The sequence below is a fragment of the Lactuca saligna genome, chromosome 3 (genome assembly GCF_052625555.1).
Source record: "Lactuca saligna cultivar CGN05327 chromosome 3, ASM5262555v1, whole genome shotgun sequence".
NCBI classification, from domain to species: Eukaryota; Viridiplantae; Streptophyta; class Magnoliopsida; order Asterales; family Asteraceae; genus Lactuca; species Lactuca saligna.
Genome location: NC_136419.1, coordinates 65,136,049 through 65,153,613, shown reverse-complemented (window position 1 = coordinate 65,153,613; position 17,565 = coordinate 65,136,049). Strand labels below are relative to the sequence as shown.

At 32.4% G+C, this 17,565-nt stretch overlaps 1 protein-coding gene and 1 long non-coding RNA gene across 3 annotated transcripts; both read left to right on the top strand.

The window, feature by feature from the left end:
• Positions 1–11,615: 11,615 nt before the first annotated feature.
• On the top strand, positions 11,616–12,736 carry LOC145036733 (uncharacterized). The gene is made up of 2 exons (XM_078985201.1): positions 11,616–12,011; positions 12,128–12,736. The coding sequence occupies exons 1-2, from the start codon at positions 11,758–11,760 to the stop codon at positions 12,450–12,452; spliced, it is 579 nt and encodes a 192-aa protein (XP_078841327.1). The 5' UTR covers positions 11,616–11,757; the 3' UTR covers positions 12,453–12,736.
• A 218-nt stretch (positions 12,737–12,954) lies between these two features.
• On the top strand, positions 12,955–16,370 carry LOC145033732 (uncharacterized). Of its 2 annotated transcripts, none has more exons than XR_013677674.1 (4): positions 12,955–13,323; positions 13,722–13,826; positions 15,497–15,623; positions 16,169–16,370. It is a non-coding gene; the product is annotated as an uncharacterized LOC145033732 (long non-coding RNA). The 2 variants fall into 2 exon arrangements; XR_013677675.1 differs by having other exon boundaries at positions 15,482–15,623.
• The last annotated feature ends 1,195 nt before the right edge of the window (positions 16,371–17,565 follow it).

Sequence of the window (17,565 nt, the reverse complement as noted above, 5' to 3'; positions counted from 1 at the left end):
GCTCCAACTCGCCGAGTTCCTCCACAAACTCCAAAATAATTAAATAAAATAATATACCTGGAAATCCAGCTGTTACACTCGAATTTTAGTTCGAGCGGTTTTTGGCTTACGCGACCTAAATGAGAGTAGAAGATGCCATTAATAGGAACTCAATGGTAAAAAGACAGACAAAAACAGAGTTTGTATGAAGGAGTTACGAATTTTTCGCGGTCATTTAACAGTCTAATCTTCTCGTACTATTAAATTTAAGCTCGGTCGAGAATTAGCCGACAGAGTCAAAATGAAAGTTGTATATCGTATTTTTACCTACGTGTGGATATAAAGAACGTAAAAAAAAACAGAGCTTGTATGTGAAAGTTACGGATTTCAAAAGTCGGAAGTGTGTTGTGCGAAAATGGGTGACGTGGCACAATCTTGACCATTGCTTTCTCTCCAAGTCTTGCCACCAGATGGTAACATGTGGTACCAAGTTTAACCATATTTCACCATATAAAAAGAACCTCTCCAACCCTCATTTTCTTCACACCTTTCCCATTCTTTCTTCTCTTTACTCTCTCTCTCTCTAGAACCTCTCTCTAGCCCCAAAACCCCCTGAAAATCCTACGTAACCTCCCTAGCACGAGGCAGAAACCCCGAAGTGCTCGATGGCTCCGAGAAGAAGAGATTTTCAGCTCGGGAATGCTGCTCCAAGAAAATCCCGGTTTTCTATGAAACCCGTTGCAAGTGAGCTACGCCTAGCTATTTTAATATAGCTTTTATTTAATTATAGTAACGTTATTAGGAATTTATAATAAGTACTTGGGCTATTATTATGGGTTATATGAGTATTTTTTAACGCTTATATAATAGTAATAATAGCTAGACTATTAATTAGTTTCGGCGAATAATAGACTAAACTCTAGTGATAATAATACTAGGTTTCGTCGAAGGAAATTAATCTTAAGAAGCGAAGCGCTGTCTGAGTTCGGAATCACCACTTTTTCAAGTGAGTGCATAGTTACTTTCATCTTACACATAGACATGAAGTATTTTATATAAATTACGTGCTATGTTTGCATAATATTTGAATACTTGATGTCTATGCTGGATGAACGATTTTATACATGTTTTTAAAAGATTTAAACGGTATATTTATTTTATATCTACAAATATGTTGCGGATGAAACATGGGTAGATGAAATAGTTGGTGTGTGATGAAATAAAATGATGAGACATAGGTGATGATAGAAAAGTAAATAAATGATGATGAATAGGTGATGTAGGATGAAAGGAGATACCATAACCTTAACCGACAATGTGACGATGTAGCCATCTACCAGAGTATAGATGGTGGCCACAGACTATTATAGACAACCTCGTGGAAACACAGCAGGCTCATAACCTGTAGGTGATGAATTACGAGTTCAGCTAATGTTGTAACTATGTATTCATGTGATGATACTCTAATCCTTACTATGAATTTCGAGTTCAGGCGATGTTGTAACTATGTATTCATATGATGATACTCTAACCCCTTACTATGAATTACGAGTTCATGCGATGTTGTAACTACGTATTCATGCGATGATACCCCAACCCTTGTTGGGCACGTATTGAGGGAGTAATCCCTAAAACAATGTTGTCTATGCGATGTAGGCGATGATCCTTTGGGAGAGTCCTTAGGAACAAACATATATGGAAATGCGATGTAAGGAGATAAGAGGTAAATATGATGTAGGAGACGATCCTTGGGATAAATCCTTAGGGAAGGTACTTAGGAATAAATAAGATAATGGGGATAGGTAATTGGGTTAATTGTTGGATGATTAAACATAATAATTATATTATTGTGGGTTGAAAACTCTCTGTACTCACCAGGTTTCCCAACCTGACCCACTCAGTTTACTTGTATCACAGGTGACGAGGTGAAGTTACATTACAGTGAGAGATTAAGGAGATATAGATCACTAGTGTAAATGGATATAAGTTCTATTTATGCTTATGTTTCTATATTAACGATAACATCCCAAATGTTTTAAAATGAATAAAAATACATTTCTTCGAAAATGCTTTGATAATGAAATTATCATGTTTTTCTGGGAACAAATCCCGCAACGTTTTTATTAAAAGAGATACTCTGATTTTTATAAAGTATAAACAAAATCGGTTTTTTTTGGCCGTGAAAATGGGGATGTCACACCTTGTAAGCCCCAACCACCGAGACAGAAGCCATGACAAGCATAATCGGTACTCAAGAAATCCCCATAATTTCATCTATTTGGTAAATATGAGCCCTAAAGCCACCGAGTTGAGGTGCATGTCATTGAGAAAACACCTCCAAAGAAAGACAAAGAGAAACGTAAATATTGTGAGTATCACAAGATCAAAACTCACGATACCATTCTGTGCACGGTTATGAGGAGGGAAATGGATGAAAATTATCAAACGGGCGATCTCACGGTATTCACAAAGGATTTGAGGTCCAAGTTTGATGTTGACCATCTCGAGATCGGAAAGATACCGGAAAATGCCAAGTTAAGGAGGAGATCCTTACCTTCACAAGGCCCCGTGAGAGGAGTGAGTCATGCAAAATGGATGACGAAATCAAGGTACTCCCTAAAAGCATCCTCAATATTAGTTTTTTTTCAAAGGATCCGCTCTTGATAACGGCCCGCATACGTCAGATACAAATCAACCATCTATACATAGACAACAACAACGGTACTAACATCCTTTACTAGCACTGTTTCCAACAATTCCCGACCTCATAGAAGGAAAGCTTAATGCCTCCGACCACCGGTCCCCTCACAGGGTTTACAGGGAACAACTTATGGCTGCTAGGAACGATACATCTCCCTTTTACTATAACTAGCCATGACGGGAGAGACAATGTCACATGTACGATAGGGTTTTCAGTAGTACGCTCCCTGGTAGACACGACATCCTGCTTATACAGCCTACACTTTTCCAACTATGAGCCATACCATCAATGATCCACAACACCGTGAAATTTAGCACAAGCACTGGATCGGCCACTATCGTTTCCTTTAGTACGCATGCTGACCATTAATATCAATACCTTGTTACCCTAGGGGTAGCACGGACCTTAATTGATGAACAAAAAGGGGGGGGGGGGGGAGGAGCAGGCAAGAAGAGCAAGACAAAACAAACATGAAGTCGTAAGGGCAATATGTACAAGCACCCCCTGTGAAACAATCTCCCCTAAATGGATCATAAGCCAAATGGAAACAAGAAAACATGGAAAACCCCAGCAAAATTGCATCGATTACCTTGACATGAGCGAGGCATTTCTACCCCATGATACCACGAGAAGGCAGATGATGCAAGTCCAGGCGTGCTCATTCTAAAGGAGGGGAAGGGTCAATATTCGGATGACCAAGTAGCAATCACTTTGAATGATAGCAAGATTCAAAATCCTCTTACAGAAAATGAAACAAATGACAAAGAAGGACTTGGAATAGGCCTTTTTCAGGCATGGGGAGATGGAGAAGAACTCCCTCCAATCCTCGATGAGTCTCTATCTACCATTGAAAAGGATGATGTCACCCAAAAGGCTAGAGATCAAAAGGGCTAAAGATACCAAAACACGGAGGAAGAATCTACATGATCCAACGGGGATCCCAAGGTCGATCAGACTCCCTAAGGGAAAGTCGCAGATACTAACACTTGAATAGGTTATTTATGTAACACCTATAGATCCGGGATAGTCAATTTAGAGATAATAGGGGTCGAAAACTACTTTTTGACAAAAGATTATTTAGAATAAATAATCTTAACCAAGTTGTAGAATACATCTCAAAGGTTCCGTACATATAAAGAACGCCGAAATCCGAGTTATAACGAAAAAGTTATGGTACGTCGAAGTTTTACGGCAAAACCGGCACGACACTGGGAGACGTAAATAGTGAATTTACGATGGAGGATTTTTTAGCCTTAGAAATATAAACAAAAGTTTTAGTATATGTTAAACCAAGAACATACAAAAAAAAGAACGCCCAAATCTGACTTCGTATGAAGAAGTTATGATTTTTCTAAGATTTGGCTTAGCAGTACACGACCCGAAACTCGAATTTTAGTTCAAACGTTTTTGGATTACGCGACCTAAATGAGAGTTGAAGATCTCATTAATAGGAACTCAACGGTAAAAAGACTGACGAAAACGGAGTCTGTATGAAGGATTTACGAATTTTTCACGGTCATTTAACAGTCTAATCTTCTCATACTATTAAATTTAAGATCGATCGAGAATTAGCTAACGGAGTCAAAATGAAAGTTGTAGATCTTTTTTTATCTACACGTGGATATAAAGAACGTCAAAAACGAAGCTCGTATGTGAAAGTTACGGATTTTAGAAGTCGGAAGTGTGTTGTGCGAAAATGGGTAACGTGGCATAATCTTGGCTATTGCTTTCTCGCCAAGTCTTGCCACCAGATGGTGACATGTGGCACCACGTTCAACCATATTTCACCCTATAAATAGAACCTCTCACACCCTCATTTTCTTCACACATTTCCCATTCTTTCTTCTCTTTACTCTCTCTCTCTCTCTCTCTCTCTCTCTCTCTCTCTCTCCCTCTCTCTATAAAACCCGTTGTAAGTGAGCTATGACTACGCTATTTTTAATATATCGTTTATTTCATTATAGTAACGTTATTAGAAACTTATAATAAGTACTTGGAATATTATTATGGGTTATATAAGTATTGTTTAATGCTTATATAATAGTAATAATAGCTAGACTATTAATTAGTTTCGGCGAATAATAGACTAAACTCTAGTGATAATAATACTAGGTTTCGTCGAAGGAAATTAATCTTAAGAAGCGAAGCGCTGTCTGAGTTCGGAATCACCACTGTTTCAAGTGAGTGCATAGTTACTTTCATCTTATACATAGATATGAAGTATTTTATATAAATTACGTGCTATGTGTGCATATTATTAGAATACTTGATGTCTATGCTGGATGAACGATTTTATACATGTTTTAAAAGATTTAAATAGTATAGTTATTTTATATCTACAAATATGTTGCGGATGAAACATAGGTAGATGAAATAGTTGGTGTGTGATGAAATAAAATGATGAGAGATAGGTGATGATAGAAAGATGATGATAATTAGGTAAAAGATGATGATGAATAGGTGATGTAGGATGAAAGGAGATACCATATCCTTAACCGACAATGTGGCGATGTAGTCATCTACCAGAGTATAGATGGCGACCACGAACTATTCTAGATAACCCCGTGGAAACACCAGCAGGCCCATAACCTGTAGATGATGAATTACGAATTCAGGCGATGTTGTAACTACGTATTCATGCGATGTTACTCTAACCCCTTACTATGAATTACGAGTTCAGGCGATGTTGTAAATACGTATTCATGCGATGATGCCTTAACCCTTGTTGTGCACGTATTGAGGGAGTAATCCCTGAATCAATACTGTCTATGCGATGTAGGCGATGATCCTTAGGGAGAGTCCTTAGGAACAAACATATAAGGAAATGCGATGTAAGGAGATGAGAGGTAAATATGATGTAGGAGACGATCCTTAGGATAAATCCTTAGGGAAGGTACTTAGGAATAAAGAAGATAATGGGGATGTGTAATTGGGTTAATTGTTTGATGATTAAACATAATAATTATATTATTGTGGGTTGAAAATCCTATATACTCACCAGGTTTCCCAACCTGACCTACTCAGTTTACTTGTATCATCGGTGACGAGGTGAAGTTACATTACACTAAGAGATTAAGGAGATATAGATCACTAGTATAAATGAATGTAAGTTCTATTTATGCTTATGTTTATGTATTGATGATGACATCCCAAATGTTTTAAGTTGAATAAAAATACATTTCTTCGGAAATGCTATGATAATGAAATTATCATGTTTTTCTGGGAACAAATTCCACAACGTTTTTATTAAAAGAGATACTCTGATTTTTATAAAGCATAAACAAAATCGGTATTTTTTGGCTGTGAAAACGGGGATGTCGCACTTTAGCATCCTTCAACCACCAAACCAAGAAGGTACCGACTAAAGCCCTCTGGGGAAGAGAAATCAATACAGAACAGAACACCAATGTCATGGAAATATCTAATCAATTCAAAAACTCGTTAGATCACTCCTTGTATGGTTCCCTTCCATGCGATTCCCCAAATGACAAGAAGGCCAACGCCAAAGTTGTGCAACTCACAATAGCAAAGGCGCAGTCAGGAAAAGAAAGATAGTTGCCCATAGAAAAGAATCAAGTAAGCAAAACCAGAGCACGAGGAAGCTTGGGCCATGGGGCCACCCCTCGTCACCCCAGGAGGAGAAAGGTTCTCTCTAGTCACCCCCGGTCATTCCATTAGGCAAGCAAAAGGTAAGCATCCATTAGGATCGAAAAAAGCATGGGTCGGAGAACCACCAACAATCTCTCAGCTCCATCGCCGCGCCCTAGGGACCGATGTCGCAGGACTACCCTTCAAGACAACATAACGCACGAAAGCACTATCACAACTTGGTATTGCAAACATGCATTGTGAGTAGCAAACTTTGGTGCAACTGCTAACAAAAGCGAAGCAACATCCAAACATGAAGATACTCAACGAGAAGCACAGGACCGTAAGACTCAGCCAGGTCACCCATAGGGGAATCACCAAAAATCACCACGCTTAGTGTATGCGAGTTAAAAGCTTCGAGGTAAAAGACTAGGCACCAGAAAAAAATGATTCTAGCCACGCACGACCCAATAGCCAGCTAAACGCCGCCAAAGAAAATGTGATCAGGGCCATAAAAACGCACCAATATGGAGTTGGCATCCCAAAATTTCAGGTAGAATGAGTCATCCCCTGAACCTGGAGTGCATGCATTTCACACCACTACCCCTAGAGCAAGGCCTTGGATTATGCCATGATGTAGTCATCTCTCTTTCTTTACTCACCAAACAATGTAGTTGTTTCTAAAACATTATCAATGAAGTGAAGGAAGTTGACTATCAAAAAAACTATTAGAACATTTTTTACTAATAAAGCTTGATAATACTTACATAATATGTTGTACACTTTTACCAAATGGTAACAAGGATTGATCATCCACATCATTTGAGAAACATTGTTGTAATATTTTGTTTCACCTGATTCCCCTTGTACGATACAGTAGTCATTTGGGCTGCAACCACCTGTTTCTTCTTGATAAATCTCACCACATGTTCCTTTATTTTATGTCCTATTGATAATCCATTAAGAGTCTTTCCATATGCATGTTTCTACATGTATTTGCAAATGCGAAACTAGCTCGTGTTGAGATGATCCAGGTTGCTGCCTCTCCAATCCATATTCATTGTACTCCTTTACTGTTCCACTTTTGTTCATCCATCTACATTAGGTTTGCCGAAAAATCCCCTAACGACTCTTCCTCCCGCAATTACAAAAAATGAATGAATGTTTGTTTAAATTATGCTAAGTCTAATATAAAATGTTATTTAAATTTTTTTAAAACATCTTTAATGGTTTGCGGAGGTCCTAAAACATAAAAACTTATAATAAATCAAAGTAGGTTGTTTAAAGAATATACAAGGATTATTACAAATTTACAATCAACAAATGAGATAGAGTAATAATCGCAGTCGAGATCATTTTAAACACTAAAATATGTTTTAAGTATCAAAGCTATCAACAAAGGGATGGTATCTCAAGAGTATCATGTGTTGGTGGCAAGGTGCTCCTTCATCATAAGTTAGGTGTTCAAGACTCACCGAATATATATATATATATATATATATATATATATATATATATATATATATATATATATATTAAAAAAAAGTTTAGAAGTAACTAGATGCATTTCAATCATTTGCATATTTTATCCTTAATACATGCAGAATCAATATACATAAACAACTTCATCACAAATTAAGTTTTACCACCTTGTATAAATCCATCCACATAACACCAAATCTTGAAATTGAGGTTAAGGAAATGATTTATTCCACATTTGGTCTCTAATTCCCACATATGATTGTTGTTTCTTTAAAGAATTGATCCCAATAGCTCTAAGGAATCAAAATTCACACATCTATCCCCACAAAACTTCTAAACTAAAAATAATGTAATGGAATGAATTCTCATCACTGAAGGGACTAGTAAAAGAAGGTCAGGATCGGCCAAACATGTCAATTTTAAGTTACCTTATGGTACTCCTATCCAATACATTGCATGGTTTTAAGTTTTGTACACATTTGTACAATTAACTAAAGGTTTATGTTCATTCTCTTATGCATGCATTTACTTCGTCAAATCCCTCACTAAGTTCATTGGATTTATACTTCTTTTAGAAGTTTCATATGTGGTTAAGTTCATTGGATTTATACCTAACCGATTTCTTGTGTTTACAGACTTCCATTTCTAACACAATATAAATATACATGTATCTTGTGTTTACAGCCTTCCATTTCTAACACAATACAAATGTACATTTACTTACACTTAATATCGATCACTAGACAACTATTCCAATACTCTTACATGGTCTCATAATCCAAAAAGTATCGATCACTAGACAACTATTCCAATACTCTTACATGGTCTCATAATCCAAAAAGAACACATTAGCATATCATAAAATCATATCATGATCTCTTTGTGGATCTCGCAAGATTTAAAAAACAACAAGATTATTATTAATAAGGTTCATAGTCAAACAAACGAATGATCGTGCTGAAGAGTTTAATGAATAAAACTCATTTGTACCTTTGACTTTAGCTCTACTATGGAATAAATAATGATTCTAAGTTATTTATATACGTTATTGTGCAAGTGTATTAAAAAGGACGACAACACTTTAAGTAGCGAAACATGTAGCATCTCTCTCTCCTATACTACCTACGGACACTAATTATAAGTCTTATTCCTTATATAGATATAAGTTCTATTATTTTAATCGTATAAAACTACATTTATAAAATCATACGTGAAAATCAATGCTCACCAAAAAATTACATACTAAAAAAGAAAGTAGAAAAAAACATAGAAATTTTTAAATTTATCAATTAAGAATTATATTATAAAAAATTATTAATTGTATGTAAATGGTTATTGCAATTTTTAAAGTTGATGTCAATATTGTTAAGATTGAGATCATATCTATAATTGTACTTATTGCAAAATTATAATCGTAAGATTGGACTAGAATCCAAAGATTCCACCATGATAAATTAGTCTCCAAATTTGATTGCAAGTTCTTGTTTGTGTAGTCCTATTGTATTTTGATGTTGATCAAGAAATCCGTGGTGGGATCGACTTTAACTCCTTAAGTAATAACCATAATCTTTGAGTTGAATGGAAGAACTTTGATGTAAAATTTCAAGTTGAATGAATAATGTTTGTACTTTGTATATGAGATGTTGAGCACGAATAACTAATTTGATAAGGCTAGAAAGACTAATAAATACTTGAGTATAGAATAAAAAACTGAAAATGTAGTATTGGATCGAATAAATTCCTACGGGTCTAGATATAAATCTTATTTTAAAATTAAAATTAATATGATCAAGATATATTATGTATGTTTTTTGCTTTTCACAATCATGGTTAAAAGGAAAACATAATTGTTTTTATTTTATATATAACCTAAATAAATACTATATAATACTTATTTTCAAATATTTTTAAGCAGTTCGTTGCCCTTTGAGAAATCCGGCAGGCGCCATGCTTTATTGGAAATGAAAAAGGGCAGAATGGAGACCGCATGTTCACGGAATGGGGCGGTGAAACCGCACTTACTACACCCCCTCTTTTATTTCAACCAATAAATCAATAAGTTTACCAAATATAAATACTTTTATTATCGTCAACTTGATAACTCTTTATTTTATTACAGCAAGATAAATCGAATATTTATTTTCTATACTTAATTCGGTTTTTATATATAATATTAAATAAATCAGAAAAATGTAAAAACTAGTGTTTTGGTCGCATGGAATAATTTATACGTAGACCCACTAGCGCCCTTCCATTTAGCATCCTTATCCTCGGAATTTAACGTGTAGCCTTGCATCGTCCAATTCGGACATCTTCACGTTGACCAAAATCAACACGCTTTTTTTAGACTCGAAGATGCCACCGCCCATTTTTATTTATTTTTATAAGTTTACTTTAGACCATTTTATTATATAATATCTACATCTACACCCCTCTAGTTCTATAATAGACAACTTAAGATTATAACGCTGGCAACATTTACATTGTAATAACACTAGAACCCACAATTTGATACGTTATGCGACTGATATGACACGAATATGACACGTGTTTTTCTGTGTATGAGTTTTAGAAATCAGAATTTCGTGTGTTTTTGTCGAATGAATTCTAAATTCGTGTTTTATGTCAAACACGAGCTTACCTGCTTTACATTTATAAGATAAGAATTAAATTGGTGTGGCACACGGTACATCTAAACACGTATATACATATAGAGACACACAACATATGACACAAATACATACTAATTAAATGCATATTTTCCTAGTGTAAAAAATGGTATTAGACAATGCGTGTGTAAATTAATGAAAAACATGTTTATTCTTGTCGTATTACGTGTCATATAAATTAGTTGCCTGTTGTTTTTATGTTTGATAAACAATCGTGTGTTATAATTTGTGTCATATTCATGTCTTGTCGTTTCTAACAGGTATACACATAAACAAGAATTGTTAGCTCGAAACACCGCATTCATAGGATTGCAACGTAGATCTAAACATAATATATGTGTTGAACCCTAAGCATTTTCGCTAATGAACACTTTTCCAATACTTCTGATACTATAATGTCACCGACTATTCTATATTGTGATACATATATGCAAACTAGAGAGATTTCTATCAATATTAGGAAAATACAGTTGTGAAGTAATTACAAGTATGATATAAAAAAGAAAAAGACTAAGCCTAAAACAAAAAACATGTCAACCCAATGAATTGTTATCCTCTCCATAAAACCATAATCTTTATAGTTCAGTCTTCTCAAACACCCATGTATATGTTCGTGAACACTTTATGGAATCTCCTTAGGTGAAATTTCCTTCCTCTAATTTATAAATAATTTTCTAAAGTTAAGATTTCATTATTAAGTTTCAATAACGATAATTAAGGTCTAGAAGCAAATTTGACTCAACAACTTAATGCACACAACTTTAACAAACTTGTTCAATTTACGATTTTTTGTAAAAAAATCTTATTTTAAGGATAGTGAGGTCATTTTTTTAAAGCCATATGGATTTACTAATTAAAACCAACATAATCAGGGTCTTGCATGACTATCTTCAGAAATAGAATGGATTTAGTGCGGTGTGGGTATAAGTTGAGGGGCCTAAATGTAAATATTCGATAATGCCCATACCTAATAAGCAAACGGCAGACCCCGTATTTTGAGCTGTTGGCAGCATTCATACCAAATAAAATGGCCCCCACCAAATATAGAAATGGATAACGCCGAATCTTCACGTTGTCCACTACGAAGTACAACCATAAATACATACAGTCTACATGTCTCTATAGTCAGGCATATCCCACTTGTACCCTTATCCTGTTATCCCTTTAAATTCATTATCCTCGTCTTTCCAACTTTCCTCATAAGCGAAGAAAAGGATTAAGCTGTGTTCATACTCAATACCATACCAAAAACCTCACCTTTATTTCCCAATTTCAAAAGCTGAACAGTTGATTGATTAGAAAGATTTGAGATTATAAAACCGAGACAAGTTGCAGATAATGATGATGCAGATGGAGATGGGTTCTTCTACTACCTTAGATCAAGAAAAGAAGATCGGAATCATGGGTTATGAAAATCAAGAAGAAGATGATTCGTTCTCTTCTGATGTTTCGAGTATGGTATCATCAGATGATGAATCCGATGATGCATTTGAAGAAAGCAATTCATCTTCCGGTAGCTCTCCGTCGTCTAACGACGATCATCGGAGTGCCTTGGGAGACATGTCTGATCTTCTTCACCAACTTCCCTCCAAGTAAGTTTAATGTCAATCACTTACAAATTACAAGTTAGAAGCTGCTTATCTGATTCCGAAAAGATACATCATAGATCTAGAACTTGTTCTTATATTTATGTTTGATGAATTAACAGGAGAGGTTTGTCAAAGCACTTTCAAGGAAAGTCGCAATCTTTCACATCGTTGGCAAACGTGATGTGTTTAGAAGATCTTGCGAAGCCAGAAAACCCTTACAACAAGAAACTGAAATCATGCAAAAGCTATGTCGGATTATCCAAAGTGCTTCCACCTCCGACAAGAAGTGCTTCTTCCTCGAAGCTTTTCAACAACAAGCCATCGTCAAGAACATCATGTTCTTCACTAAGTATAGGAAGAAATGGTAGTTTCCTTGGATTAAGCAACACCAGTAGGCCACCTAGTCATCCATCTCATAACAATGGTGCCACGAGTGCTTTTTAGCTATTCGGATCGAACCCTTTTGTTCGTTTGAGGCAATCATGTTCAAGTTGATCGATCTTTCAAGGGATCCTTGGCTTTTTGGATGTTCGAGTCTCGAGAGGGAAGTTTCTTTCCTTCGCATTTTGCAAGAGATTGTTGTCATGACCCGTACTTTCGTGTATTTGAGTTACAATACAATCATTGTGTATATACTAATGGATTTGTTTAAGGGAATTGATTTATGTTTGTGGGTGTATCCAGATACTATAATCTTAATTAGAAGATACTACAGATCGTTTTTAGTCCTTTTACTTCCATAAAGCTGCAAATTGGTCTTCCGTAGATTTATGGGGTTGTTAGGCCTTCCATGTGCATATATGAAGGCTGAATATTTATTGAAGAGTATCGTTTTGAAAATTCTTATTTTATATATATATATATATATATATATATATATATATATATATATATATATATATATATATATATATATATATATATATATATATATATAGGACTCATCTTGAATAATGATATTAATTTAGATTAAACCATAAAATAGGCGGTGATATTTTTGTAAATTAATGGAACTTCGGGATTATATCAAGACATGGAGGGGCAGGAATAGAATTTTGCATTCTTTTTTGTTCAGCACACAAAAACACCCAATATTCTTCCTAAAAACCCTAGATACGAACACTAAAACCCATTTGATACAAATCTCGATCATCCACATCTTCTGCTTCCTTCAAAATTTGTTTCGGATTAATCATAAAATCGGATCAAGTTCTCGAGCATCAACATTCCTGAATCAAACGAAATCGAAGCTTGGTTTTACAACAAATGGGTCATTCAAAATCGGATTCAGATTTTGCATCTAGGGTTAATCCAGGTGATGTATAATACTATAATTTCTTCTTGATTTTATATCTGTGAGTGATTTTGAGTAAAAATATTTTAATTTCTTCTTGTTAAAACCCTAAAATCGATTATGATTCACTATCATTTTGATTTTCAATGTTCTGATTCATATTCTGATGTTGAATCGTGATTACATTTTGCTTTCATCGATTCAAAGTTCGTTCATGATTAAACTTTGTTTCCAATCTCTCAATAAAAACACAAAGAAATTGATTATGATTCTTATCCTAAAAACTACGATTTCATTCAACCAAATCAAAGCTCGGGTACACCAATTTGAAGATCTTTTTTCTAATCGGGCATTAATCGTGACTCATTTTGCTAAAATTGATTCTAATTCTAGCTCTGGTTTGTGTGATGATCCATCAGAAATAGTTGATTCTCAATCAAAGGCTTCAGATCTAAGTTGTCATACAAAAACTTCCCCTGATGACTTAAAAGATCCAGAACATGAGGAAATTACATCTATTGCAGGTATTTTAGGTTTCAATAATTGATAAATTAGGTTTTATATTCTTGTATTGTCTTAATAATATTGGATTTGCTTATTTGATGAATTATAGATTTGATTTTAAAAGTAGATTTGTTGATTAATGACATGACGTGGTACTAAATCTGTATAATATGTGTTGATATGTTAGTATTCCAAATGTTCTTATATGATTATGATTTGTATATGATTTTGATTTATATTAATCAATGGATTATCACTTTAATTTTTTGTTTTGGCATTTAATTGAATCTCTTGTATGTTGTAAAGCTTTAGAATGTTACTAATATTTGATGTTTGTGGTTAATTGAAGTCGGTTTGCTTCATATTCATCACAACAAAACACTAAAACGATCACAAAAATGGCTCATTCTACACAATCATATTCTGATTATATACATGATGAATCTCCACTTTGCAAAACATGAACTTTTATAATTCCACTAAAGTCTATATATTCTGGAATGTTTTTATGTGATATTCTAATTCTTTGGATTGATATTTATTTTATATATTCTTGATTGTTATTATGCTAAAATTTAACTATTCTAATTATTATAATGTATGTTCTAGTAAAATAGTCTAGATATTCTGAAATGTTATTACATGGTATCTTGTTAGTCTATGAATTGAAATGTGTGTTTTAATATAAAATTATATATATTATGCTTGCTATTTTGTGTTTTTGTAAAAATCCAAAACCCTAGAAAACAGAATTACCAAGCTTAATTTTCATCTATTTCTGAATCAACACGTTTTTTGTGATTATAATTTGTTTTAGATTTCATCACGATAAACACTAAACCGGTCATAGAAATGCTTCATTCTATCGATTCATATTCGGATTATACACCTGATCATTCTCCAATTCACAAAAATGTATTGATTTTTTCTATATTTCGACTATAACTTGGTAATAAAATTATTTTTATTTATGTATTTAGGGCTTATGATATAGTTTTTTTGATTTATAAATCAACAACAGTTCAAGCATTTGTATTCTACATGCTCTTGAGTTATCCTTGACTTTGATTCTGATTATTGAAGGATTATGATTTATGAAGCATTTTTTATGAAATTCTGTACTTTAGCTACATTTAACAATTAATTTAAAACATCATATAATTTTTTTCTAGATTTTTTACAGGTGTTTGGACTATAATTTAATCTAATATGTTATTGTTATTTTGCTCATTAGTTGATATTCTAGAAAAAAGTTTAATAAGTTGATGTTTCTGAAGTTGATATTTTAGGTATTCTGATATGATTTCATATGTCAGTTCATAACTTTATTTTATTATATGATATAGTATTTTATAACATTGAAGTCTAATTGTTTACGATTTCTTTAGAGTTTATGATATAGGTTTGTTGTATATAGGTTTTGCTATGAATTTTAGAATTTTCCAAGATGTTATAAGTGTTTGAACTATAATATAATCTTTAGATGTTATTGCTATTTTGCTGCTTATTTGGATATTGAAGAAAAGTTTAATAATTTGATGTTTCATAAGTTTATATTCTAGCTATTCTAATATGATGTCATATGTTGCTTCATAACTTTATTTCATTACATGATATAGTGTTTTATAACATTGAAGTGTAATCGTTTTTGAATTCTTTTACATTTATGATGTAGTTTTATTGTCAACAGGTTTAGCTATGAATTTCAGATTTTCAGAAAATTCAATACCAAAAAGTTGAGGATAAAGGATTCAAAGAAATTTCTCAAACAAAGTAACATTATGATTCCAGTGAGAACCATATGTGAGTTATTCTAGGTATTATGTTAATTATTTATCTTCTGGTATAAATTTAGTAAAAAGGTTTTTTCAATTTTAATATTCTATGTACTCTTATTAGTATAATCTAATTTCAAATGTTATTGTATTATTTAATTGGAAGATATAGTACAAATAGAGTGATATGGGTTTTGCTATCTTAATATTCTGATTTTATCTAAACTGCTTGATTTGAACGTTTTCATGAAGTAATGTGTAATATTCAGAGAGTATTTGATATACTATGCAGTTATGTGAAATATTTTAAAATTATATGTCATATTCTAGTTTTAGACATTTTGATTTTTGTTGGAAACAACTTTCTTTCAAAATTTTGTTAAGCAATATGTAATATATTATTTTAGACATCTTAATTTTGTTGAAATAACTTGTTTTGAACATTTTTGTTAAATAATGTGTAATATATGATTTTAAACAAAATGCATTTAGTTGGAAACAACATGTTTAGAACATTTTTAAAAATGTATTGTTTATATCCTACTTTATTGTTTTAACAAAAGTATGCTTTATTTTTTTTGATGCAGATAAGACATTGAAACTACCAAATCAAGGGAAAAATTAGCTTTTGATCCTAAAGAAAAGAATGTACGACAATGTCTATAAAATCTGTAGTTCATGGTGCCTCGTCATATAGCTCATCAATTGATCAAATAATAGTTATGGTTTGAATGTTTGAATGTTTGAAGATTGGTGAATATCTAATAAAACAATATTGTGGTTGAACAATAGTTATGTTTTAAATGATAATACATGTAATTTTGTAGTTTATTTCGTATAATGGTAGTAATCTCTTTCACATATTAGACGAGTTTAAAATTAAAGTCTCTATATAAAATATTCCATCAGAATAATATTGTATGTTATATGTTATAATAAGTATATGTATAATATTCTAATAAAATACTTTTATGTGTTGTTTGTTATCGTCAATTGATGTTTATATCTTTTTTAGAATTTAAGTCACTATTCAAGGTAAATTTTATAAGTAGAGCATATGATGTTTAAAATCATTAGAATGATGTAGTTTATGATGTATGATGTTTAATTATAATCTAATAAAATAAAGATATAGATTTTTATATTCTATATGTAGAATATTTTAATAGAATAATATTCCGTGATATTCTAAGTTATATGCAAGATATTTTAACACAACAATGTATAATTAAATTTTGGCTTTTTAATACTCAATGATATGATATTAATCTAATTATTTAAATTATTCAATATTTTTATAATGTGTTGTTAATATAATATTATGAAGTTATTTGTAATATTATGAAATTTAAGTGTAGTATTCTAAAATTATGTTGTAATGTGTACAATTACTAACATTATGTAAGATTCTAATATTATATGAAATATTATGTAATACTCTGAATTTACAATTTAGAGTGTTATAGGAATATTTAGAATAACATATAGAATAAAAATTGATTTGTAGAAAAGAAAAGTTTATAATGTTAATGTGTAATAATTTGAAAGATTGTTATATGATGTAATATTATATTATAAGATGAAATATGCTAATTCAGACCATCATTCCCTTCGAGTGTGTAGGAAACCAAATAATATGTAGGAACCTAGACTAATAAACTTTTTAAACGAATGAGAAACATATAAGTTTATAAAATGAAATGAATACTTTTAGGATAAATATCAAACTTTTCTCTGGAAGTTGAAACGTATTCTAAAAATCTCATAAATTAAAAACCAAATTTCAAGTTTGTATTATACAAAATATATCACAAGGTTACAGTATTTACTAATATGTTGTTAATTGATACGTAATATTCTGAAATAGTATGGAATATTCTAATATTAAAATGTAATATTCTAAATTGTGTTATAACATATAAAATAAACTAATATTACATAAGATTCTAATGTTATATTTAATATTTTGAATATATATATATAT